The 26,204-nt window shown below is 32.7% G+C and overlaps 2 protein-coding genes across 2 annotated transcripts in view; both read left to right on the top strand.

The window, feature by feature from the left end:
* The window catches only part of LOC149803179 (uncharacterized), a 303,327-nt gene that overhangs the window by 35,631 nt on the left and 241,492 nt on the right, over positions 1-26,204 (top strand). The gene's annotated exons all lie outside the window — the stretch shown is intronic.
* Positions 24,097-26,204, top strand: part of LOC149803180 (protocadherin Fat 4-like) — a 137,117-nt gene continuing 135,009 nt past the window's right edge. Inside the window, exons 1-2 of the mRNA XM_089952795.1 lie at positions 24,097-24,191; positions 25,245-25,340. Of these exons, the coding sequence (XP_089808921.1) occupies positions 24,189-24,191; positions 25,245-25,340 (99 nt within the window). The 5' untranslated portion in view covers positions 24,097-24,188. The remainder of the gene's footprint in view (positions 24,192-25,244; positions 25,341-26,204) is intronic.

Raw genomic sequence — 26,204 nt, forward strand, 5'->3', positions numbered from 1 at the left:
AATGTGCAGCCAATAATTTCAGATGATTTTACATATATTGGTTTCTGTTCTTTACAGGCAAAGTTTGTCAAAAGCCCGTGGAATTTTGTTCCGTCTCTATTTTTCTTCGAGTTTTGATTGTTTTCTTTTTCTTATCAAACTGTAGAGATGAAGATCCAATGGTTTATCCTAATCTTCACGATCTGGTGTATGAAAGGTACAACAGCGGAGTCTTGTACACCAGGTAATGTCCATCTCTCACTACTGATCACTCCATCGATACATCAGTCTCTCTATCTATTTATCAATTAACCAAATCATATATGCATTAGTACGAGCTCAAAAATCTAATACTTGCATAACTTTCAGACAGACAGACAGACATGCACACATAGTGCTAATAACGTTGTAGTCTTGTTTTGCAAATAACACTATTTCAGTATTTCCACCGACTTAGTGAGAATTAAAACAAAATCTGTTTACAACAATGAAAAACAATCTATCGCATAATCGCATTGATCCTTTAGGATTAGACACAGGAAAATGAGATTATTTACATTTGCACGCTGTGGTCATAACATGCATTTACGGACAAACTATAAGGCGTGTCTAACACGAAATTGGACGTACTGTGCTCAGGGTGAAGGTTACGGTTCAATATTTTACGTTTCCATCCCACTTTAGCATCCTCTTCATAATGTCATTAAAGGATGAAACATGCTATACTTATATATCCTCATTAGAAGGTCTGTCGGGTATAATATTGGGTGTCCTTTCTTTACGATCAAAGTCACGTCTCAGTAATTTACGTTTTCCAACACACTTTCCCGTTCCGAAGCTGTCTGAGATTAAGTGATGCAGCATTGTCATACAGTATCACACTGGAATTCTTTTTTAAAGCATGATCATGTGACCCTCATAGGGGAATCTGTTTTAGTTCTGATATTTATAACTGTTCTCTATACAGAATTTAGTCAGTAGGACTTTAGACCATTGATACTTAGAGGTGTATTGTTTTTTTAAAGATGTTTTGTAGTGGGGCTAATAGAGGTTCACGCGGATATATTATATTAAACAAGAAAAAAATCTAGTGCCTAAAGCCGCCATGGTAAAATATATGTACAAATATTTATGGTTGGAGGGGTTGGGTGATTTTTTATATGCGTTGAGTCAGTCTGGATAAAAATACAATGTAACAGGTTCTATTTGTTCTGGCAGGAACATGTGGTTTCTAACTGAAGTGAATATTACGTAGTAGGTTATCATGTGGGATGAATCTATCTTACTTGAAATTATAAGAATGTAAGATGTTTTGTTTCTTTAGCGGATAATGAAAAGCTCATATTATCACTAAAGCAATTTACGCATGTGACCGCAAGTATATATTGCAAAAACAGTCACTCTTGGTTTGGCTGACTTCAGTTATTTGTTGGTTTTCTATTTTTTTTTTATAAAAAAGTTTTGTGGTTCAGGTGGCCGAGTTAATACCTGTCCGATGTAGTGTTGCCCCGAAAATAATTTAATATCATTACTACATATGTGACGGAAAGTAAGTTTAAAAGCAAAACAATCTTCGCTAACCTTGCTCTCAGATAGTTGTATTTTACTGATATAATGTCTAGTGGTTGCATCATTTCTTTTGCCTAATAAATATATTGGCATAAATTGTCTCGAACAGAAATTTAACACAGAGGCTATATGATCTGGTTTCCAATATGGTACTCAGGACCAAACATGCCATCTAGTACCCATACGAGAGACCTATGTTAAATAGATAAAAGAAATAAAGAATCAAACAAAGCAGAAAACTGACATAATGTCGATATTTTGCATGGCACTTGGGGTACAGTGGAAAATTAACATTAGGCCACAATTTTTTTTGAATTATAGGGACAAGGAAAAACTAATAGCAAGTCACCATTTTCGTGGGATTCTGGGGATATGGAGAAATCCCATGTCTAAAATGTCCATAAAAGTAATTAATAGGAACAAGGGGAAATCAATATTAGGTCACTATTTTGAGGGCATTCTGGGGACAAAAAGATCCTATGTGAAAGATGTCCATAGGCTTAACGTAATGGGTGATTATAGGGATATGGAGAACTTAACAATAGGCCTCGATAGTTTTGTGGCATTAGATAATCTGGGAACAAGGGGACATCCTATTTTAGAAATGTTCATAGGTTTAACATGATGAGTAATTATAGAGACAAAGGGAAAGAAACATTAGGTCACCACTTTTGTGAAATTCTAGCTTCAAGGGGGCGTCCTCTGTTAGAAATTTCCATGAAATCTAAGGGTGGATTTTAGAATGTTGGCTATTTTTAAATTAGGTATCCCATTTGGAACTGCGCCCTTTACTAGCAGTGTGTTTTGTTACCGTTCGGTATCAAGTCAGGCATTTTTTATTTTATTTTCATTATTATGGTTGCTGTCGACCAGTATTATTTGAACAATTGTCAGGAAGAAAAAACTTCTGGTCTGTGCGGAATTTTGTTGTTAAATTTTATTGCAAATAACATTAGGACCACTTTTTGTAGGGTTCTAGCGACACTGGGGAATACTATGTTTTAGATGTTCATGCATTCTTTGTATAAAGTTCAAGAGGAGAATTTTAGAATTTTAGCTACCCTAAATAAAGTCTCACTAAAGGAATTGTTACGAATGTGACATGCATGTTTTGCCAAAAATAGACCGTCGATCTCAAATTTGGCTGACTTTTAAGCCTTGTTTTTTTTATTTTGTTATCTTTTTGTTGTTGTTTGAAGCAGGAGTGTTGTGTAAGAGTTTAGGTGCCAAATTTGGCTGCCTTACTGTCAGTAGGTGTTGAAAGTTCTTAACCAGTATGATACTGACATATCTAATGTGGCAAAATAGTGTTTTGGCATAGATCTAATACACAAAAAAATAAACTTCTACAGTAATACTTTTGCACTGGGTTTCTATCCAACTCAAAACATTACCTGGAGAAAAAAAATCTTAGCTTGGGTATAGGCGATATTCCAAGCACGACTTATGTCACATTAGAAAAAAGTCGGTCAGAATTCGATTGGTAAAACAATTTATTCTTTCTTCAATAATGGTGCCATGTTACCAACTGTGAGGCTATGCTTTTTTGCAACAGGTACAATTTGTTAATGAGAATCTCAAATGTACAATCGGCAAAATTCTAAAAACGCCTGTCTTGCAACATCATACAGGACTCATAAAGTATAGATGTTTGGTCATTTATAACATAGGATTTCCCATTTTTCCAGAACCCTACAAAAATCGTATCTTTAATTTTTTTTGTCCACAGAATTTGTTTTACGCTGTTTAACATAGGGTTTCTCTTTGTCCTCAGAACCACACAGAAATGGACGGATAATGTTAATTTTCCCTTGTCCATATAAACACCATTCCTACTAAACCATTGGACATCAGGAGTCCGGTTGGCATTATTAATGGATAATATGATGAGTGACTTATCCTGACGTATCTCTCTACAGACCGCAATTGGCCCATCTCTGTCTGTCTGTCTGTCTCTCTCTCTCTAACAACAGCAGTAATATTTTAAATTCAGTTAAAGCAATGTAATTTTGTCACAGCCACATCGTAACATAATTCAAAAGAAATTATTCAATCCGCCAATAAAACTTTCTTTAAAATTTTACGTTTAAAAGTTTTACCTTGAAAAGAAAATGTTTTTATTTTGGCAGTTTCCTTTACCAATATTTTTTGGGGGGCCAGAAGAGGAAATAATCACATAAAGATAATTGTATTATATATCAGCCACCATTCAGGTCTATAATTAGTATCAACACAAAACTGGAGTCAGAAATATGTGTAAGAAATAGCGCAGAGTTCAGGAAGACGACGATTTAGAATACAAGTATCAAATAACATTAGAAGACAGGAACATGCATTGCTACACATTTGAAAATATTGCTTCTTTTTCTCGCATTATTTTCAATCTCTCTTCATTTTTTTGGTTTTGATTAAATTCGGTTAAACCATGCATAGTACATGTATAAATAAGGTGTTTCCTTATATTTTGTTGCAAATATTTAAAACATTTATCTTTTTCTGGCTATAGAATTCAAAATTGACACAATCATACAGGCGCAAAATTTGGACAAACATCTTAATTTCGCAATTGGGGTTCGTCAAGACACAACTTTTAAAGAAATCTGATTTAATACAAAACAGGACCAAATACAATAATGCAAAATTTCAAGCAAACAAAATACTATGAACAAAGAATATAATGCTTCAGCTGATCAAGGTGGACACCAACTACCTTCTATACATTGTGGGCTAAACTATTTTTGTATCGAACGACTGATAATACGTTAAAGAAGAAACTGTATGCATGGTTTATGGAAAAAAAATCTAAATTAACAAGAACACTGGATGTATTTAGTGATTTAATAGCATGTATATATCTAATTTTTTCAGTACCTGTGATTTTCTGATTTTTCAGTGCCTGATTTTTCTAATTTTTCAGTGCCTGTGATTTTCTAATTTTTCAGTGCCTGTGATTAGTGTCAGTGAATGTAGCAGCAGCTGTAATAAGACTTCTGTAGCCCATGCATGTACCTGTTCAGGAACTCCTTCAGCAATAATCATGAATGCATCTACAGTGGCATGTTCCATTAATCCCCTAAACTTTACATATAATCAAAACTCAAAAACATATGACCTCTTTTTTTTCAACAACACGATTGACCTTGACCAGGAATGTATGGTAAGTATCTAGATGTTGAGCGCATGATTGTTAATCACAATGTATTTATTTGAAAGTTTCATAGAATGCATTACTCTGACATCAAACTTTAAATCTGAGTATTTACTCAACTCCATTTTTCCCATCGTAAAACTTGTGTGAAGTGAAATTCAAAATCAGTGCCTCACTGTCAAACTCTGAAATAGCTTATTAGTTTCCAAACATAGTATTTCAGTTTGTGTTGTCCTCATATGTTCATAACACTAATAAGGACTACAGACTTGTAAAATGTTTTGGTCTTTCGATTTGTTTGATCCAGTTAGCTTAATTTTAATCAAAACTGAAATTGGTTTGTCTGATTTTCATTTGATTGGTAACAATTGATGTTCAGGCTAGCTGTTTGATGATTGGCAAATTCCATGATATTAGTGACTAAATTTATTAGGGTGAAGTCTGGGATATGAACTGACCTGGTTGGGGTGTGATTTGGCATTTGTAACCTGAAAATATGGTAAGGTCTAGATCACCACTCAGATCTTATTGTGTTCTTGGTCAAGCTAAACTTTAACTATGAATAGTCAACACACCAGCACAAGAATTAAAGGCAGACCAATTTTCTTGTGTGTATGTGTTGGGTAGTGTAAATAGATGCAGATAATATTTTGACATTTTTATTTTTTATGACTCATAAAACCATAACAGCCAGTAGAAGAGTCATTGTTCAAACAAGTTAGAAAATATATTATTAATTAATGCAGTCTTTACATTGTGCTGCAATCCATTGTTAGAAATGATGCTTTTCTACTGTTGTACATTATATCTTTGTACTGCTGAGTAATGTTAAACTCTTTGTATACCAAACTGATTTAGTAACATGTTCCTTTAGGTTATTGCACTTTTACATGTCAGATACAATAACACTGCTCTCCTACCTTTCCATAAAACCTGACACATGTGCTATTAATATTGTCCCATCTGATTTAACATAGACACGGTGTACATATCCCTCCTGGGATATGACTCTTTCTCCTGACAACAGTGCTAGTGTATTCGTTAAAGTCAAAACGTTTTCTGTATGATCATTTCACAGAAAGATGGAAGGGTTACCTATCATACGTAAACTGTGTAACTGAGAAGCCCTACACGTTATGTGAGGATAATTTATAATTAAAATTAATGTAGAAATGTATTATTAATTATTGCAATTTTTTCTGCGATAAAAGAATATTTTACATAATATGTGACAAACTATTTGAAATGCTATACTCTTTCTACACCTATTATTGTACAATGTTTCTTTCTTCCATAGAGTAATGTTAAATATCCCTCTTACTCTCAAGCAAGGTCAAGGTCATTTGAACATTATGGTTATGATTTCTTTAAATATTCTGTATAGTCAAACTTCATGGTCAGTTCTGAACACAAACAAGCTCTAAAATAGGTATTTGAAAAGTCAAGAAATTCATTTGGGACGGTGAAGCATCTTAAAAATGTGGTAGAATGTCCCACAGAAATCCCATCTTAAGTTGACCAATATGAAATCCAGTCTAGCAGGGTTTAATGTTGACAGCTTGTTTGATTTGTGGAATTAAAAAAATAGAATGTAATTGCTATCGTCCATGGGATGTAGAATCGGTAAAGCACTGGACTTCCTAAGGTACATGATATATAATTCCTTGGAATCTCTTGTCATTCTTAAAATTAATAACAAGCAAGCATATCAAAATATTAAAAGTATTATGTGAATTCTAGCCTTTCTGAAATGGGCTAACACAAGAACAGTTTATTTTGGATTATATAGTACTACTGTCGTGACTTTATTTTGTGTCTTTTTCATCTTTTATTCAAAACTTGCCTTTCTTTATAAGAAGCAATATAAAAATCACTCTTTTTTCAGAAAACAAAGAGTCTTACAGGCAAAATATTTTGTGGACCATCGGTAAGCAAGTTATTTACAAATTACAAACTCTTTCGCTGAAATATTATTTCTTCTATTACTGTAATTATATCATCTGTAAAGCTCTCTAATTATAATAACTCGGTGATGTCCAATATGAAGGAGATTAATTTTAACAGATGATTGATAATAATAATAATAATAATAATAATAATAATGATAATAATATTATTATTATTATTATTATTATTATTATATGTTTATTTGTAATATAGGCCGCTGGCCCATGATACATAGCCATACATCATGCGGTACAAAAAGATGTTATAGTGTGTAACAAAAGTACATCGTATTTATAAGAAGTAATATACAAGAAAGATATAATCATTGCTTTTTCGGATATAGGTGAGATACAAGTGTATACTGCACAGTAATCAAACAAGCAGATTTAAGGGTAACCCTAAAACTTGTGTGGAGCAAGATTTGTGATATTGATCTAAAGTCTTATGTAGCAGGAGTCGTTGATAAAAACTGTTTCTCTAATCTTTAAAGCTTTTAGTAAACATTGCTAAATTAGTCATCAGAATTTGACTAGTATCATTGTGTATAAAGGACCTAAATTTTTCTAAAGTTGTATTTTTATATAAAAAGGTGGGGTAAGTATTTTCTTCGTATTTCTCCATAAAGCTGACAAGCATTAATATAAATGAAATTCATTTTCGATGTTAACGTTACAAATTTTACACAATCATTCCTCATAGCAGATACTTTCATTTCGTCCGGTATTAACTCTGGTTGGCAAGTTCCCCACTCTAAGCATAGTGATTATTTAACAAAAATCGTTATCTCCCAACACTTCTATATATTTTGACAAGTAAATTCTACCCCCCCCCCCATGACCTATAGAAGCGTAGTCTTTCCATCGACTTAATCTCATCCTGCAGTTTTTGCATAAAAATATCTTCACATATCTGGCTGAGCAATCTAAGAAATATATTTTCATCATTTATGCCTTGAGTATACACCAAACATTGCAAAATCCAAATGTAAATATAAACCTTTTAACATAGTTAGCTCAACAATAACAATTTCCCACCATCTTAACTGTAAATTGTAGCATTGTTTATGATATCTGTCTTCTGCCATATTTATAATTCTTAGCCAATATTTCAAGATACGCTTATATCTTATACACTGCATACTAATTCTTCCTAATTCATTATATACAAATACATTTGGATTAGACTTAGATGTACCAAGGATATATTTACAAAATGACAAATGAGCTTTTTCAATATCATTGGCATCACAAAACCCCGAAACTTACCTCCATAATTAAGTATGGGAGCTATCTTCACGTCAAACAGACAAATTTTGATAGACTTTGTTTCAGTATATGCACAGCATTCAGCGCCTGCAAGGATAGAGTTTTCTGGCACGTATACCATGATTTTTGAAAGAAAATATGCATCCTAAATACTGATAATATGATCCAGCCTTTGCCTCTGCATCATGATCACAGTACCACTTTTCGTGACTTTTGAAATAGCCACCTATGCGAAATGCAACAACTCTTGTTTTTTGTCATGTTCACCTTTAATTTCCACTTTAGGCTATATGTATGCAACCTATGGAGCATATTTTGCAACTGGTGACCAGTGTCAGCAAAGACAATTAAATCGTCTGCATACAACAGTGAAAATAGTTCCAAGGTTTCTACAAATACTCCCCTGTTTCCTCCAGCTAAAAAGGGTTTCAAATCATTCAAAAATAAAGAAAACAGTAAAGGCGATAAAACACAACCTTGGCGCATGCCCAAAGGTCAATTAAACACGTCACTAATAAGACTGTTGGACTTACCACATGCTTTTAAATCAGTATAAATTGCTTAAATGATTTGTAACATTTTTCCAGTAATATTTCCACTAACTAGCTTTTGGTACAGTGAACGTCTCTCTCTCTCTATCCTAGCTAAGGCTTTTATAATAGTCAAAAAATACTGTAAAGAATCTACCCCTGCGTTTTCTTAAATATTTAGAAATGAATGAATATAACAGAAATATAGTATCTGCTGTGGAATACCCCACCCTTAATCCTGCTTACTTTTTGCCCAGTAATTCGTTTTCCTCCACCCATTCATTTATTATGTTATTTCAAATCTATGTAAACACTTTGCTTAATACAGGTAGTAGACTAATGCCTCTGTAATTGGAGGGTTCATTTGCATCCTCTTTCTTCAAAACTGGTATGATGATAGCCGTTGACCAATATTCTTGATAATATCCAACATCGAAGAGTCCGCTAAATAATATTGTTAATATTGGTGCAATTATGTTGCTCATACATATAAAGATATAAAGAAGTCACTGGATATTGCATCTATTCCCACAGCTTTGTTATGTTTCAGTTTACTCAATGCTAGGCGTACCTCTTATTCAGTGATTGCTCTTTCTAATTTCTCGTGAATTACTTGAACGTTTTCAGTCTCCTGTATCGGGTCAACAGAACTGGAAAAATTGAATAATTCCGAAAAAATATTCATTCCACGTTGCAGACGTGATACTGTTTTGCATGCCAGTACTTGGGTTCTTTACAAGGCGCCAGAAAAGTTGTGTATCTTTAGAGTATAAAGCAGATAAAAAAAACTATTTTTGTTTTAATTGATATTGCTATCGCTTGCTTCTTGTAAGAGATTTATACATATTTCTATAAAATTTATAATTTTCAAGTGATTCACTTGTACGTTTTAATCTAAACTGCTTTAGATATCTTAAATCTTTGTTTATGGCGTTTGTGCATTCTGTATCAACCCAAGTCTGACATTTAACAATTCTTCTTGGAGAAGTCACAGCAAGAATTTGCTTTCTATTGATTGTTTTCATTGTGCTTGCTGCATCATGATAAATATCAATAATTGTTTGCATGCATTCGAAATTCGACTTCGTTACACATGAGATGACAGTCACGATAATTGTGCTCACAAGAATTCCCAATTTTTAATTTATTTTTTTTTACAGATAACACATGGTGAGTTTTCATAGGTGTGATAATAACAACTTTATTATATCAAATATGCATAGACAAAAAGATGAATGTTTGTAAAAGTGTCTCTGTTTGGAATGAAAGTGTGAACAAAGAAGGTCAGAAACATACAAACACAGGCAGAAGCGGCTTTGGGTCACCGTACACGTACTAGCTTGAAGTATACTGTTTGTTTTCTGTTGTTGTTGAGTTTAATTATAGTAGCGTTCGCACAATTGTGCATGTGCCACTTTTTTCTGACTGCACCGCAGCCTGCTAGTTGTTCCTGGGGAAGGGGATGGTGCCACCTCCCCCAGGCTTTTATGGATTCAAGGAACCCCGATAGTTTGGCCTCAATCTGTGGGCCCATAAAGGTCCCTACAGTTGAATGGTTGGCTGTCATTAGTGGGAAGGAGAGCTCGGGAACGGTCCTGCTTGCTTTACATCGCTGGTTTCTTGTTGCATTTGCCTTTTTCTTTTCCGAGAATTTTTTTTTCTCTTCAAAATGTTCTAAAAGGAGGGGGATGTTCTATGCTGTTTATAGAGGTTCTTAGTAGATATCATGTATGAAGAGAGATTTTCAAGGTTATTATGGTATTACTAGTCGAGGTGTTTAGGGTGTGTTTCCTACGTTATGTTATTTATAAGTTTTTAGATATTACCTCTTTAAGTTATTTATTAATTGATGTTTTTCGAGATTGAATGTTATCTATACTTTATTTAGCAAGAGACCGGAGTCCTAGCCGATTACACGGTTCGTTAAGGACATCTAGGACAGGAATCCTAGCTGATTATTCGGTTCGTTAAGGACATTTAGGACATCCGATTTTGCGGTTTCCTCAGTTTTTTTATAGGTGCTTCGTAAGTGAATTATTTATTAATACTTTTATAAAATTGAATGATATGTTATGGTTTTTTATGTGGTGGCTTCTACATTTATTTAGCTAGTTACTGGGTCTTTTGGTTTTGTGGGGATAGTAATTATATTTTGTTCCTAAGTCCTGCTGAGTCTATGAATTGATTTATATTTTTATATGCTGATTGTTTATTTTTATTAGAGTCCATAAGTAACTCTGGTATGTGTGTGGTAATCCAATCTCTTTTTGGTTTTTGAAAAATATTTTCCGAGCGGGTTGATATTTTGGGCATATATTGAATACGTGGTGTAGATCTTCGGTGGTGTGGCAGTTAAAGCAGTTAATGGTTGCTGGTTTGGGTCCTATAAACCTTCCAAAACTGCTTGCTAGTTTAGTTTTTCCAGTTATTATCCTGTTTATGGTTTTCTGTTCTAAATAGGTACCCTTAAGTAGCTGTATGTTCCTATCTACGTTTTTTTGGGTTTCATGGTGATTTTTCCCTTTTGTGGAGGAGTTCCAAAAATCTTGCCATGTTTGGTCTATATATGTTTGTGCGAAGCTTATTGCTTCTGTAGAGCTATAGTTAAGCTTGATAGAGTTCTGATCTCCTAGTTTGGTTTTTGCAACTTTGTCTGCTGTTTCGTTGCCAGAGATTCCAATGTGCGACGGTATCCACATGAGCTCGACTAATTGATGTGCTGTGGTGATATCGTCGATTAATTGGCATGCTCTGTCGAGGAATTGTTCCCCCGAGTGTGTATTGCGATTTTGGATCGATTTGATAACGCTTAGGGAATCGCTTATAATGACTGCTTTAGGTATTTGGTTGTCTTTGATCCATTGTAGTGATTCAAGTATAGCCCAGAATTCAGTGGTGTAAATGGAGCAATAGTCAGGTAATCTGGATCCCGTTTGTATATTGAATTCAGGGATGACTATTGCTGCTGCTGTTCTTGGTGGGTTGTTTGTTTTTGATCCATCGGTATATATTTTAACATAGTCCGGGTATTTTTGGTTGATTTCGTTTACCAGTACAGGTTTTAGTAAGTTTTCTTGTCCTTCTTTATTGCCTAATTTGGTAGCTTCAATGTTAATCCTTGGTGGTTTTTGTAACCATGGTGATTTGTTCTGGTCTGTATTGTTTGTTACCTGTTTTTTTAGTAGAGGTATCTTTTCTCTTAGTTCAAGGATTACTTTGCCACTTGGTGTGATAGGTATGATTTTGGGTTTGAAGACAGCTTTACACTTATTTATAGCTATTTTGGTGGGATGGTTGTCTGGGTGGGTATCTAATCGAATGGAGTACCGGAGGAGCAGTTCTTGCCTACGTAATTTTAAGGGTAGTTCTCCTGTTAGTGTTTGTAGTTCTTCTAATGATGTTGAGGGGAGTGTTCCTGTGCATAATAGAAAGGCTTTTCTCTGGATAGTGTCAAGTTTTTGTAGTACAGGCTGCTTAGCCGAGTTATATGCTTGGCAACCGTAATCCAGTTTTGATCTAATTAGGCTTTTATATATCGTGAGGAGGGTTTCCTGGTTGGATCCCCAGTCAGTCCCTGTGATGTTCCTGAGTAAATTGAGATCTTTGTTACAATTCTGGGTGAGTTGTTCAATGTGCTGTTTCCATGTGAGATGGTTGTCAAAGAACATTCCTAGGAATTTTACTACTGTTACGTATTTGATTAATTGATTTTGTATATAGAAGTTTGGATAGACTAGGTTGTTATTTCGTTTGGGGGTGAATATGATTGCCACAGTTTTCTGTTAAGTTTTAAGTTGGGTATTGGTTTGGAGCAGTGGAGATAGAGAATTGGATGTTTCATCCAGCCAAACAAATCTCTGAAATCTATATCAGTCACAAAAATGGAAATCAGTGGTTTACCCCTGGCAGTGAAATGTGTATTGTTTTTCTTGTTATTTGTGCATGGAGAGGATACTAATCCGAAGGAAGCAGAACACATCCAAAACTGACAAGCTGTCCTCTCAATAATACCAGAACATATCTTACCGAGGAACGGGTGGCAAAACTCGCAAAACACATTACATGGATGGATAGTTCTGAACCCAATAGGACAAGTCCAATTCAGGCTAGTGTTTCTGTACTAACTCATCAGAACTCCAGGGCCTTAGCAAATAGTATGACGGAAAGAGAAAGGGATGCTATGAACGATTACACATTTATAGAGTCTTCAAAAAAATTGATTCAAGTTTGATAAATTTAATGCTCGAGATAAGAAATGAAGTAAGGAAACTTAACGAACGATTTATATCATTTGAATGTTCTCTAGATGAGATGAAAATCAAAAATGAATTGCTGACTAATCAGAATATGGTCCTATGCAAGAATATTGAGAACCTGACGGAGAAAGTTATTGAATTGGAAATACGATTGCAGGCGGGGAAAAAATAACCTTGAGCAACAAGAGACGTATTCCCGTAGAGAGAATCTGGTGTTTTATGGTGTGCCTGAAATCCACGAAGAGAAGTGGGACGATACAGAAAAAGCGATTAGAGTGTATATGAGGGATGTACATGGTTTAGATTCAGAGAGGTCAGACGTTGAAAGAGCCCATCGGCTGAGATCAAAAGAAAACCCAAGACCTATGATTGTTAAATTTCAAATTATAAAGACAAAGAGAAAGTGCTGAGACGCTATAGAGAAACAAGGAAAGAAGCCAGTGAAGCAGCCACGAGGACCGCGTCTGAGAATGAAGACACAGCGGCAGCTAGCGGACCAGTTAACGTACGTGTATTTGAAGATTTTCCATTCAGAGAGAAGCTCATGCCAATCTTCTGGATATTGCAAAAGGCCACTGGACAAGGGAAAAAAGCTTTCTACAAATATGAGAAACTAATACTAGACGATTGCACGCATGTATTTGAAGAGGTTAGAAATTATGCTGCTCTTGTAAACAAAAGATAGGACAGGCCGAGGCCTACAAAATTGGTACGAGGAGAACGCTTCTATTTCTGTGCTAGGTTGTTTGGTATGGAATATATCTGGTTTAAGTGAGAAACTTTCTAGAGAATAGAGGTCAGATTTTATTAATTATGTTGAAAAATTTGATATACAATGTTTTGTTGAAACATGGGCAGGTACTATTTATCTGTTTAATATTAACGGTTACAAAATCTTTTGATAGCGTTAGAATTAAATCGCGATCTGCTAAAATAAATTGGGGGGTGGGATCTAGGTTTTCGTTCGTGGACCCCTCTTCACGCATTTTAATATATCAAGGAAAAAGTTCCACATACAATTAGTTGTTTAGCTGTTTTGTCTAAGGCTAGCATACTGAAGTGGAACTTAATTTTTGGTTTTGTATACATGTCACATGAATACTCCTCTATTCATTCTGAAGAAAATATATATACAGTGGTAGAGAATGAGTTAGCTTACCTAAAAATGAAATATGCTGACTATAAAATAATAATTGCATTTTAATGCCTATACCGGAACGGAGCCAGATTTTATCAAACATATATTATTGACCAACTTCAAGACCTAAGAGACGAAGTAACGTAACGTATGATCGGGCTAATGAAGACGTAAAGGGGATAATTCACTACAGCGAAAAACTTTTACAATTATGCCAAATGACTGGATTGAGAATCGCTAGTGGTAGATGTTGATCAAATAAAGGGATAGGGAAATTTACATGTATCCATGGCGATTCAACATCAACAATAGAGTATGTCTTACCCGACGTATGTTTTAAAAATTATATAATTCTTTGACCTAGATGATAGATTGGAATCATTACACATGCCCATTGTATGTTCACTTATCTACATGAGTAAAGTAGAGCAAAATTTTATAAGTGTCTCTGGAGGTAAGGAATAAATAAATACACATGGAACAAAGAAGAAGGTCTATCTTTTATCCAAAATTGCAGTGATCTATTATCTCAAAATATGGACAATATTTTAAATGATATAAACAATAACAGATGGATAATAATAATAATAATAATAATAATAGGAATAATAAAGACTTTATTTAGAGAATGTAACTCAGTTACAGAACTAATCTACCTTTAGGTCTTCTATCTGTTATGTACACTATAGGCAGTAAATACAACACAATGTAATAAATTTGGATTGACACTAAGAGTTAGGTGATTCTAAAAATCAAAGTTTCAAGCCTGGAACATATGCACAGGCATATGAGAACACATAAGCATATAAAAAATAGAAAATATATTGTACTGAAAAATTCAACTGTGAAAATGATGCAGAATTACAGAAAAGCAGAAGGTATTTATATTACTAGAACTGTTTAATTGTCTTAAGATTTCATCAATTTGAAACATCGCTTATGAAAAGAAGAAATGCTAATAGCCAGCCTTATGTCACTGGGAATGTTGATCCATACCAGTGGACCAGCATATTGAAACTTTTTTTTTAACGATTCCTTCTTTGGCCTTAGTACTGGAAATGTAATGTTTATTTCTAAAATACCATAAATTTGCAGTACCATCGGCATCACTTTGGTAAAAGATATTGTTTAGGTAGACAGGAATTGGCTTTACTTGACACATTATGCAGAAATTTGGCCTTTCTAGGAAATATTCTTTCATGTATTGTTAAATTTTTTATGTTATTCATGCTTCCTGGAAACTGTCTATACATTAATCTAGAATTAAATGATATGCCCTTTTTGGAGAATTAAAAGTTTTGTTATGAATGAATTAAAGGTATTACTCCAAATTACATTACCCAGAAATGGAGAATAAAGCTTTTATAAAAAGATGACCCTATACTAAAATGGATAAGATGTTTTTATTTTCATCAGCAGCCAAATATAAGAATTAACCATTTTTGAAACATGTTTAATGTGAATAGAACAAGTAAGATTGTTATCTGCAAATTCGCCAATAATTTTATAATGAGAGGTCATATTAAGATTCACACTGTCAAATATTACTTGCAGTTTGTCACTGTCTAGCCTTGCTAGTTTTTGTTTTGTTGCAACTAGTATTTTTTTTCTGTATTTTTGATCATACTATTTTCCAATACTTTAAGTCAGCTAAGAGCATCTTGTAAATTATTTTCGAGTACGGTTTTGGTTTTACCTGACTCAGATTGGGTAGTATCCTCTGCACAGAGTTCAGCACAAGAAATTGAATTTCCTATCTTAAATCATTGATAAATAGAGTGAATAGCAGAGGTCCAAGGATAGAGCCCTGTAGTACTCCACAATTAATATTTTTTACTTTCAGAACATTGACCATTTAAAGATATTTTTGTACAGTTTAGGTAGTTTTCATTGCATTTATAGATTTTACATTCTGAAGCAAAATTTTATTTTCTACAATATCAAAAACTTTACAAAAAATCAATGATAATAGTGCCTACAATTTCTCCTATATCTAATGCTTTCAGCAGTTTATCAATAATAAATATAAGTGCAGTTTTACACAAGTGATTCTGTCAAATGTATTCAAATAGTTGAGAAAAGAAACACGTGGTTTTCTAGTGATTTGGAAAGGCAAGGAAGGATAGAGATGCATCTGTAGTTATTTACACCATCTTTGTTCCAGCTTTATACAGTGGAATGAAAACCAATAAAAAAAATTTAATTCAACAAATAATTTATTTCCCTAGAATAAAAAGTGAAAATTTTTAAAGATCATGCAGTATTAGTCCTAAATGTTTTATCACAAGTCCAAATGTATAAAGTTCCAAGTGAATTCAAGTGGTATTCCAAACAGTTTCCATTATTGAATATGTTGATGTGCCTGTAGTCTTGAATGTGGTAATGTACTAATGAACTGAAATGTGATGATGTACTAACAGTTTTTTGATGTCTCACAATAATATATTCCAAAAATATTCTTGTCTGAATTCACTGTAATTCCAAATTAATGTTTCCATCCAAGAATATTATTGATGAGCACTTTATATTTTCAGTGAATAATAATTTCAATAAATAATTCCACCAAAATGATAAAGCTGAGCACAACAATAAAACTGATTCTGCTTCAAGATGTTTAGGCAAGAATGAGTAATTTCTCCAGCAAACAAATTAATGATATAAAAAACTAAGGCACAAAAGTAGAAATGGTCAAGTGTTCATGTAAGGAAAATTTTAAGTTGTCAACAAGATAAAATCTGCTACTAAAATTTTAATATAAAAACAGTAAAACATAAGGTGGAGCACGTTTTTCATGGGGGAATTCCAATGTCCTAGACTCATATTAAAATAAACATGATTTACATTAATAATGATATGAATATTTAACCCACATTCACAGAGAGAATTTTAACTGTGTATTATATTGTCACTGGTCAGGTACAGTATGAACTTGATTTTTGGACTAAGGTCAATTACAAATTACAAATATGCATAACAAATGACTTTTAAGAAAAGCCAACAAATAATACAAATTCACAAACCAATATATATATATATATATTATGGGTGTCAGCATAGTTGTATGCTAATTTGTGTACAATTTTCTTTCAATTTCAACTTTCAGCCTACTTTATTTGCTATCGAGATTGAACCTAAAAATGAATTCCTGCCATGGTTTTGCAATATGAGCAACACAAAGATTTCATCTCCAAACAGTATTGCAGTAAATGAGGTATTATTTATTCTTATTTTAAATCCAATACATAAAAATAATTAGAAAATGTAGGATGTTGGATTTTGTTGAGTAATTGTCATTAGACAAACACAACACAGCATTGTAGCTCTATGATTTCTCAGATGTCTCCCATCCCTTTATCTCCCTAATCCCATGGTGGGGAGGAGGTAGGAGAGAAATCATTATTAACGGTTGAGATCTTTGCATCTACAATCAGTCCGATTAAGATGATCTTCTTCTTCTCATTTATTTAGTTTGAGCTCTTCACATTTATTGCTGTATTTTTGCCGTTTCATCATTCTTTTTTTAACTTCAGACACTACCTGAAGGTGGAAGTATATGGGACTTTAAAATATGTGATGATGATAAATTTGATACCTCAACAAGACAAGTCTTGATAAAGGTATGTGCAGTTTAAACCGCTTCTTCTTATGTCAGTTGTTTTCAGATCTTTTACACTATTTTGGTCATAATCATATTTTAATGGCTAAATATATGTGAAATCATGAGGAAAAAATTACATGTAGATGTCTATTTTTAGACAATATGTATCTGCACTTAAGTGTATGGATAAAAGAAATAGTGGTCAAGATAATATAAACACCTCTGCCCACAGCATAACATATGTTGCTCTAACTACATCAAGTTTGATGACTATGTTATCTATATTACACAGTGATATGGAGGTAGATGTTGTAATTATTTATTCAATGTTTCACATTGTATGATATGGGGTGGGTGCTGGATAAGAGCATCCTACAAAAATGTGAATGATTCAACATTTTATTTATAACTGTCATGAACTGGTCCTTAATGCTGCCACTTGGGTGTAAAATGTAGGTCATAACAACCTAAATTAGATTTGAGAGGATACTTATCCCTGGAATGCATTTCTACATTAATTTCAATAACTGTGTTGACATCAGAGTTTGTGAGATGGGGTTGAAGACAAGAATAACATTACATTGGTTGTTATGCTTAGCTCACGGTGACCCCAATTAAGTTGGTAGGGTAGTAATGATGAGAATACATGCAGCCATGATGTTTCATGACTGTACAGGCAGCAATGTCTGAAAAATACACTAAATGCAAGCACTTAACATTGACACTGGAACATAAAAGGCATTTAAGGACTCATACACAGCTATTACGTTTCATGACTGTATAGGCAAATATCTGAGAAATTAACCAAATTGCAAAATAAGATACTGGAGAAAAACATTAATATTGGGTGGTGTAATGCTCCTCAGGACACACAGTATCAACAATGGAATGTAAAATTTAGGTCACAGTGACTTACATCATCCCAACAGGAATTTTTGAGTTTTCAGGGGACCAATTCATAATTTGTTTTTGTTCATAATTCTGTTATTTGTAATGCAAAATAGATAGAAACAAAAATTTCTTTACTGTAAAATATGCATAAGTTGAATTTCATTACTTTCCTATTTGTCAATATGCATTCCTGCACAATATCTTAACATTTCCTTCTCCAACTCTTTGCTTTCATGCATCTCCCATTCATATCATGTATGTTTCACTGTCAATTTCTAAAATGTAATGATTTGTTGTGCGTTTATTTTTTAATTTTTATGCCCAAACTTGTCATTACAATGTATTCATGTATGTTTGTTCATTTAAACTGACAATAGTGTTTATCTCTACCAAATGAGCAATTTCAATTGCTTAATAGTAATTGATTCATCTTTTCTTTTTTAGCCAGTATTTTATTATTTGCGTATTACTTTTCTTGCGTTCTTTTTGTGTTACTCATATATTTCTTACTTTGTTTTTAGTACAGTGACTTGTTTTAGTCTGATAAATGAGAGTGTATAATTTTCATAAATGTAATTAAATACAAAATTCAGAATATGTGAACACTAGAATGAACTGAAAAATTATTTTATGCTTGGTTTTACAATAGCAACGGTCTTGAAAGACCATTCCACCAAAAGTCATGGTCTCTCATCACAAGTCAAAACACTATCTTGACAATAAATAAATTACATTGAGAATCTGGTCTCAAAAGACAGGATGTTTCTCATAGCAGTGGTCTCTCAAGACAGTGTGTACTATATTTTTTGAATAAACCTTGATTCCTATGACAACATCCACTGATTAGAAACAAGCTATGAACATAAAACAGCATATGATATTAAAGCAGGTAAAACCTCACCTCATTCTTTTTTGTTATGATTATGTTTTCATACACCATTTTATAACAAGTAATATTCAATAGAAAAGGACTCTGTATTAATTTATTTAACATGACATAGGTATTTGGCATGTTTTATGGACAGAAAATTAGAAACTTTGTCTCAAAGTGTAAAATTATCACCTGATCGGCAACAATACAAATTTACCTTCAGTTAAGAAGGGATGTTTTGGAGAAATTGGCAATAGTTGTCATAAAAAACTAAACTATCAGTGGCTGAACAAAATCATGTTTGGACAGAGTTAAAGGAGAGTAAACTTTGGATGCATGAGCACACACACACACACACAAAATGTTATGGCTGTAAATACACATAGCTCTAAACTGATCTTCCTGTATCGGTACTGCTGAATCACATTTCAGAAGATTGTGATAACCAGCATTATGTGACCTTGGATTGGTTCAAGGTCTAAGATTATCATGACAGTTTTACTATAATTGTTTTTGAACACAGCAACTTTAAAGTAGGAATAAATTTTGATAAAATCTTGGTTTGCTTGTATATCTTGACAATACCTTTACTGGGTTCGATTTTCCATTACCTTAATTAGGATGCATGATTAAAGAAGAAATTAAACAAATGCATAAAGATTATGACCACCACCCTTAGTGGTAAATGCATCTCAGCCATGTTTCTGATGACTTTGATTATCATAATAATGTGACCTTGAGTTCAAGGTCAAAGATCATGACTTAGACTTTTACTCTCTAATGCCTTGTGAAATGAATGATTGAGCAAAAAGAAAATGAGTTTTATTCAACATTGTGTTCATTGATCTGGTGAGATCCATGACCTCAGGTTCAACTTGTAAACTCGTGACGTTAGAAAGTTATGCACTGGATTTAAGCATTGACCATGCCAACACAGAAATAATGATGGATATTATTTGGTGTATTTTTGTTCTTCAAAATATCTCAGATATTTCAATTCTCAGTTTAAAGGAATCAAAGAAGTGAAGAAACAAACATTGTTAATATCTACAAGGACTTTTGTTTACTTTTATTTGTTTATTATATGGAATATATTTGGTAGATATTGACCTGAATATTTGTCTACTTGTATATGTCAATGTTTATTCTGTTCTTTATTCTACTTTTCAGTCCCCAAATGATGGTTTGTTTGAAATAAACATAAACAATAACGTGTTTACTTTAAAATTCAACAGCAAATTAGACTACGATGCTATTAAAAAGTATACTTTGGAACTGCAGATACAGGTAAGAATAAAACATACAAATACTGCTGGAATTTTGAAAAAGTATTTTTATTTTAGGTAGAAATAGTCGTTTGAAGTTAACATATCTACCAATACCTATTTATCAGATCACATATAAATTTTCAATGTACGCTGTTATGAAGATAAGAAATTTGACAAAAAGTGACATAAGAGCTATTACATGCCTCATTTTTAGAAAAGAAAATATACTGATTTGTAATGCAGCTTATTATTATGATGGTGTCAGTATACAGATTTGGGATGCTATAGGTGAACTTGAGTTACAGCATGATGAGATCAATAGCTATTTTTCTGCAAATAATACATTATCGTGTTAAAACTACTTTTAAAATTATTTAAAGTTTCAGTATCTTAAATGGATGAAATCTTTAGAAAATTGAACAGTTCTAGTAAAAAAATTACCGCCTGCTTTTCTGTAATTTTGCATCATTTTCATATCTGAATTTTTCAATGCAGGATTATATTTTATGTTTTATATATATTTATGTTTTCACTGATGCCTGTGCATGTGTTCCAGGCTTGATACTTTGAATTTTAAAATTACTTATTTAGTGTCATGCCAGACTCTTCACATCACGTTGTGTATATACTGTATATGTTGTACATAACAGATAGAAGGCCTCAAGGTAGATTAGTTCTGTAACTAATTGAGTTACCTTCTCTAAATAAAGTCTTTATTATTATTATTATTATTATTATTATTATTATAAGATAGTTTTAAAATGGAGTTATTTAATTAAAATTCATGTTTTTCAGTGCTTAAGATATAAAACTAACTTTCTCACAATTAGAATATACACTGGCAAACATCATTACTCATAAGTATTGTCTAGGAAATGTGAATTCCATCTCACTCAAGGAATGAATCATCTACTGATGGTGGTGGTTGTATGCATGAAATTCATAACCATAATGATTTTTACACTTTTGTTGTTGTTGCTGCTGCTGCTGCTGCTGCTGATGATGATGATAAATTCATTATGATGATCAATGCACCAACAAAGAGGAGAAGTGATGAGTTGACATAACCTCTTTAAAGAGGATAATACTCAGATTCTTTCCACTGAATGCTGATTGGCATCAATCAAGCTCCCTTTCAGAGGAAGAAACAACTTATTAAAACAAAACTAGATATAACATAAGAGCCAGGGGAAAGACCTGAATTATCTGCATTATTGAATGACAAAAGAGTAAATAATAAATGTGTAATCTATATGTCTATTTTGTGTTAGGGTCAGAATAGCAAAAGTCTATCCAAATTTTTTTAAAGGCAAATTCAAGGTATTTGTATAGAAAACTAAATTTATTTGACTTAACTTAGACATAATTTCATGCTAAAAACAAACAATGGTAAGCACATTTTCTGAAAAGCAAGGTCTTCAGACATCAGTTAGTAAAATATATACTCAAAAATTATATCCTGATACATATGTAGAAGAAAATAAAAGAAATGTGATGCAAGAATGTTGTAGTGGAATGCTGAAAAAGAAATAATAATTATATTAATACTGAAGTTCATGAAAAGTGCCAAGGAGCACAGTACATACACAAGATAAATATCATAGTGAACTTTTAGTACATGACTGAAATACTGACAACACTACACTAATAACCTAACATTTATTCTTCTCTCTGTTACAGAACACTGTATCATACCTTATAATAATAATAATAATGACTTAGTACAGCACCTAATCTTTAGAAGCCCTATATGCTTGTACGATACTAGATAACATATAAAAACATATACATATACAAGAAGATTACAAAAACTAACACTATGAAATTACAAAACATAAACATGCCGACAATAATTAATGTAGTAAACATTATCAAGTCCTCAAGTCTTTTCTTGTAGTTGAAATATGTGGATTGTAAGAGTGCTCTTAAATGAAATCACAGTGTCCTTGTGTCTAAGATGAATAGGCAATTCATTTAGCATAGCTGGGCCTTGGTAAGCAAAAGATTGTTGTCCATATGACTTCATTTTAACAGTGGGAACAGTGAGTGTAAGAAGAAGTATACACATGGGTGAAGTCAGATAGGTAGGTATATAGGACTGGAGCCAGTTAAGATTACAGAGCAAGGGGGAGGTGTGCTTAGTTCTTTGCACTCAAAGAATGATCCAAGCAGCTGTGATTTGAACTTTTTGAAATTCCTATAGCTGATAACCCACATATATGCATACTATATCCATAAAACCTGGATTAACTCAATAAGTGGCATACCTATGCTCTCTCTCTCTCTCTCTCTCTCTCTCTCTCTCTCTCTCTCTCTCTCTCTCTATATATATATATATATATATATATATATATATATCTTGAGAGGAAAGAAAGATAGAAAGATGCACATATTCTTTTATTATTCCTTTATTAAAAATTCAGTTTTCTCCAAATTTTTAATGACCAGAGCCAACTTACCAGTATATTTGTATGTTGCTATTACTGGAATTAGGATGTTGTTAAAAACTGTTTACACTTAAATAAAAACAACCCACACAAATGTCACTAAGTAGATTTAACAGCACAAGGACAAGATGTAAATGACTGTCACCCTAAATTAAAACTGCATTATCATAAGTATGGGACTGTAGGGCTGGCCTTTGCCAAAACATCTATTCATGAACACATTTGCTGACAAAAGACTAAATCTGTTATAACCTGTTACTTCAGTGCAGACAATCAGTTATGTTATATGCATATCAAATTGCTAATAACAAAGAATGTAGTTTATAAAATGAAAATTTTACAATTATAAAATGCGTGTTTTTTACTTGTAATTCAGCTCAAGTAAACTTCACAATGTTTACTGTTGTCTTTTACTTTCACATGATTTTAGTGTTACTATCATATTGGCAGTCATGGAGGAGTAAACCGATAACAAAAGAAACATTCTCATTTGTTTATTCCTAGGATGGAGACTTTGACAATGTAACCCTTAATCTCACAATAAATGTGATGGATGTTGACAATAAACCTCCAGCTTTTGACAATGAAATTTATTACATGGCTGTGAATGAGGGGGTAAGTTTCTCATGAGATCTATGTACCCATTTTTGGTCATTACACCTTGGATTTGTGACACATAACTAAATCAAATAAATGATGCAAAAAGTATACATTGTAATTAATTCTAACTGATAAGTATACCTAAATTAATTACAAATTTGTAAAAGAATTAATAAGCTAACTCTATAACAACCGATTTAATTTGTTTAGTTTCAAAAATGTAACTAAAAGTGGTAAAGTTCAAAACATTTCACAGTTACTCAGAACATGGAAACAGACCTTACAACTCGGGTAATCATCTGTATACCACAATGCCTTACTTTCATCTAGTTGTTCCTACTTTAGTTGGAACTATAATAATGCAATGCAGCTTGAAAGTATTACATTTTATTTATTCAGTAATTTTTAGCTATTAAAAAAGGTGTTTCCATACACATAAATGTTTGATTATGATTTTTGATGGGAGAATATGACATGAATTTACAAGTGACGACTTATTATGATGAATGTGAAAATAAAGAGTACTCTTTGTTTCTATCCCACACATTCACATTAGACTAAAATATATAAATGTTGTTTTTCTTCTTCAGGAACCAAAAAACAAGTATATCGGTAAAGTGCATGCAGCTGATAAAGACGTGGGCATTAATGCAACACTTCATTACCAACTTGAATCTGTAAATGGTAAATATGAATTCATCAACAATACCTAAACTGAGTGTTATTTTTAGCATTCACACTCATAGATTTATGATATTTAAATTATGCTTTAAAACTTGTAATTGATCTCTTTTGCCAATCATTTTCTAAATGTTATTGTTGAACTTTTCATTAATTTAAATTGCCCAATATAGTGTAGGCTGGACAAATCTCTTATCTGAACAAGTTAAATAGTATTCATGCAAAAAGAATTGTAATATTATCGCAGAAAATGAAGATAAAATTTGTACTTTTGTGAACTGCCATGTGAATCTCCATTCCTTAAAAGTGCTCAGTGTTTTTAATTTATACTGCAGGCATTCTCTGTTATTTTTTTGCTGTATCTGTCAATGAATGATTCATTAATTGATTTATTTATTAACTGAGATAAATATCATAATCATTTTACAGGAATTTTGTTGTTCCAAAATCAATATCATTTTTTTCTCTTTTTTATTGACTGCAATCTTTAATTATAAATTCCCTCAGTATACTGCTGTCGTTCTTATTACATGATTATAATTATGGATCCTGTTAAATTCTTTAAATTTCAATATTGCTACTTAAATTACTGGTATTTTACTTTATTACTTTATTATATTTCCTGGCTACTAAGGATTTAGCATAATATAATTTCATGTAATGAAATATTCATTATTGTGTTTTACTGCACTATTATGACAAAATTTTGATTGAACATCCCTCAGCAAGAGGTTCATTCACTTATAGCACAGGTTATTTGTATAGTTCCAAAGAGAACTGTATTTAAGTAGCTACTGATATAGCTTTCAATAATAACATAATAATTGGTTTTCACAATAGTATTGGAAGGGATTTTATTTTCTTGTGATAAATCCAATATAAAGAGTATATTAATAATAACAACTTCATTACGGTGGTTCTCTCCTGGGTTTTCCTGGGTTCTTCCTCTACCGTTAATACTGGCTGCCATGTTTAGCCTATTGTGTGCTGAAAAATGGCATTAAACCCCACAACAACAACTTGATTATAGATTTATGGCTATTTCTACACTTGCAGGATCAGGCTTTTTCAGGATTGATAACAATAGTGGAAACTTGTATACCAATGAGATATTTGACAGAAAAAGTTGACAGCTATACATTGGTTGTTAAGGTAGGTCTTCATACAGGTTCTTTCCCATTCCTTAGACTTTCTAATTGTTATATATCATTGTTATATACTGTTGTTATATACCACATTGCATGATATTCTTTAATGGGTAGAACTGTTACAGTCACTCAGGGATCAATCTGATGATCATCTGATATTGGGGGTTGGGGGGTTGGCATTAACAGATGGTCTGCATCCAAGAGTATTTTGGCAAAGAAATTTCCTTTTATGTATATAAGTTTATAACAGAACATAGAACAAATTATTAATTTTAATGTCTCCACTACTAGCTTCTGGGTCATCTTGAATTTATCTTTTCCATACATCCATTCATATGTCTATCTATCCCAAGAAGTTTTGTAGCATAATGCAAAGATCACATGACATTGGCAAATTAAATCTTGATGGTTTGATTATATGCAGAAGCAGATTGCCTGGTTAGATTTTAAGGCCATTATAGCAATTTATTTTCATTTTGTTTTACACATATTTGAAATTTTGTGCTTAGACTTTTTTAACAAACAACTTGTTAGGACGATTTGTCAGAAAATATCTGAAGAATGCAAATCAAATTTGCTAGGCATATTTCTTAGCATCTGTAGATAACCTGTTTATATTTTCATGCCATTATAGTAAACTTAAAAAAGAAAATGTATGAGTTGTTGAACAGTTTGGATATTTACTTTCTTTGTTCTACACTTATTACAGATCCACAAATCTAATATTGATAAAAATATCAAAGTTCAAAGTCACAGAGCTTGATTGACTTGTTGTAGTGGTTGTATCTACTTGTTCCACTAACGGATTGTAGTTGTAAACTAATCATGTTTATTAGCTGAATAGTATGATGACTACTATAGACACAAC

The sequence above is a fragment of the Sinohyriopsis cumingii genome, chromosome 3 (assembly GCF_028554795.1).
Source record: "Sinohyriopsis cumingii isolate HCF-2022 chromosome 3, ASM2855479v2, whole genome shotgun sequence".
NCBI classification, from domain to species: Eukaryota; Metazoa; Mollusca; class Bivalvia; order Unionida; family Unionidae; genus Sinohyriopsis; species Sinohyriopsis cumingii.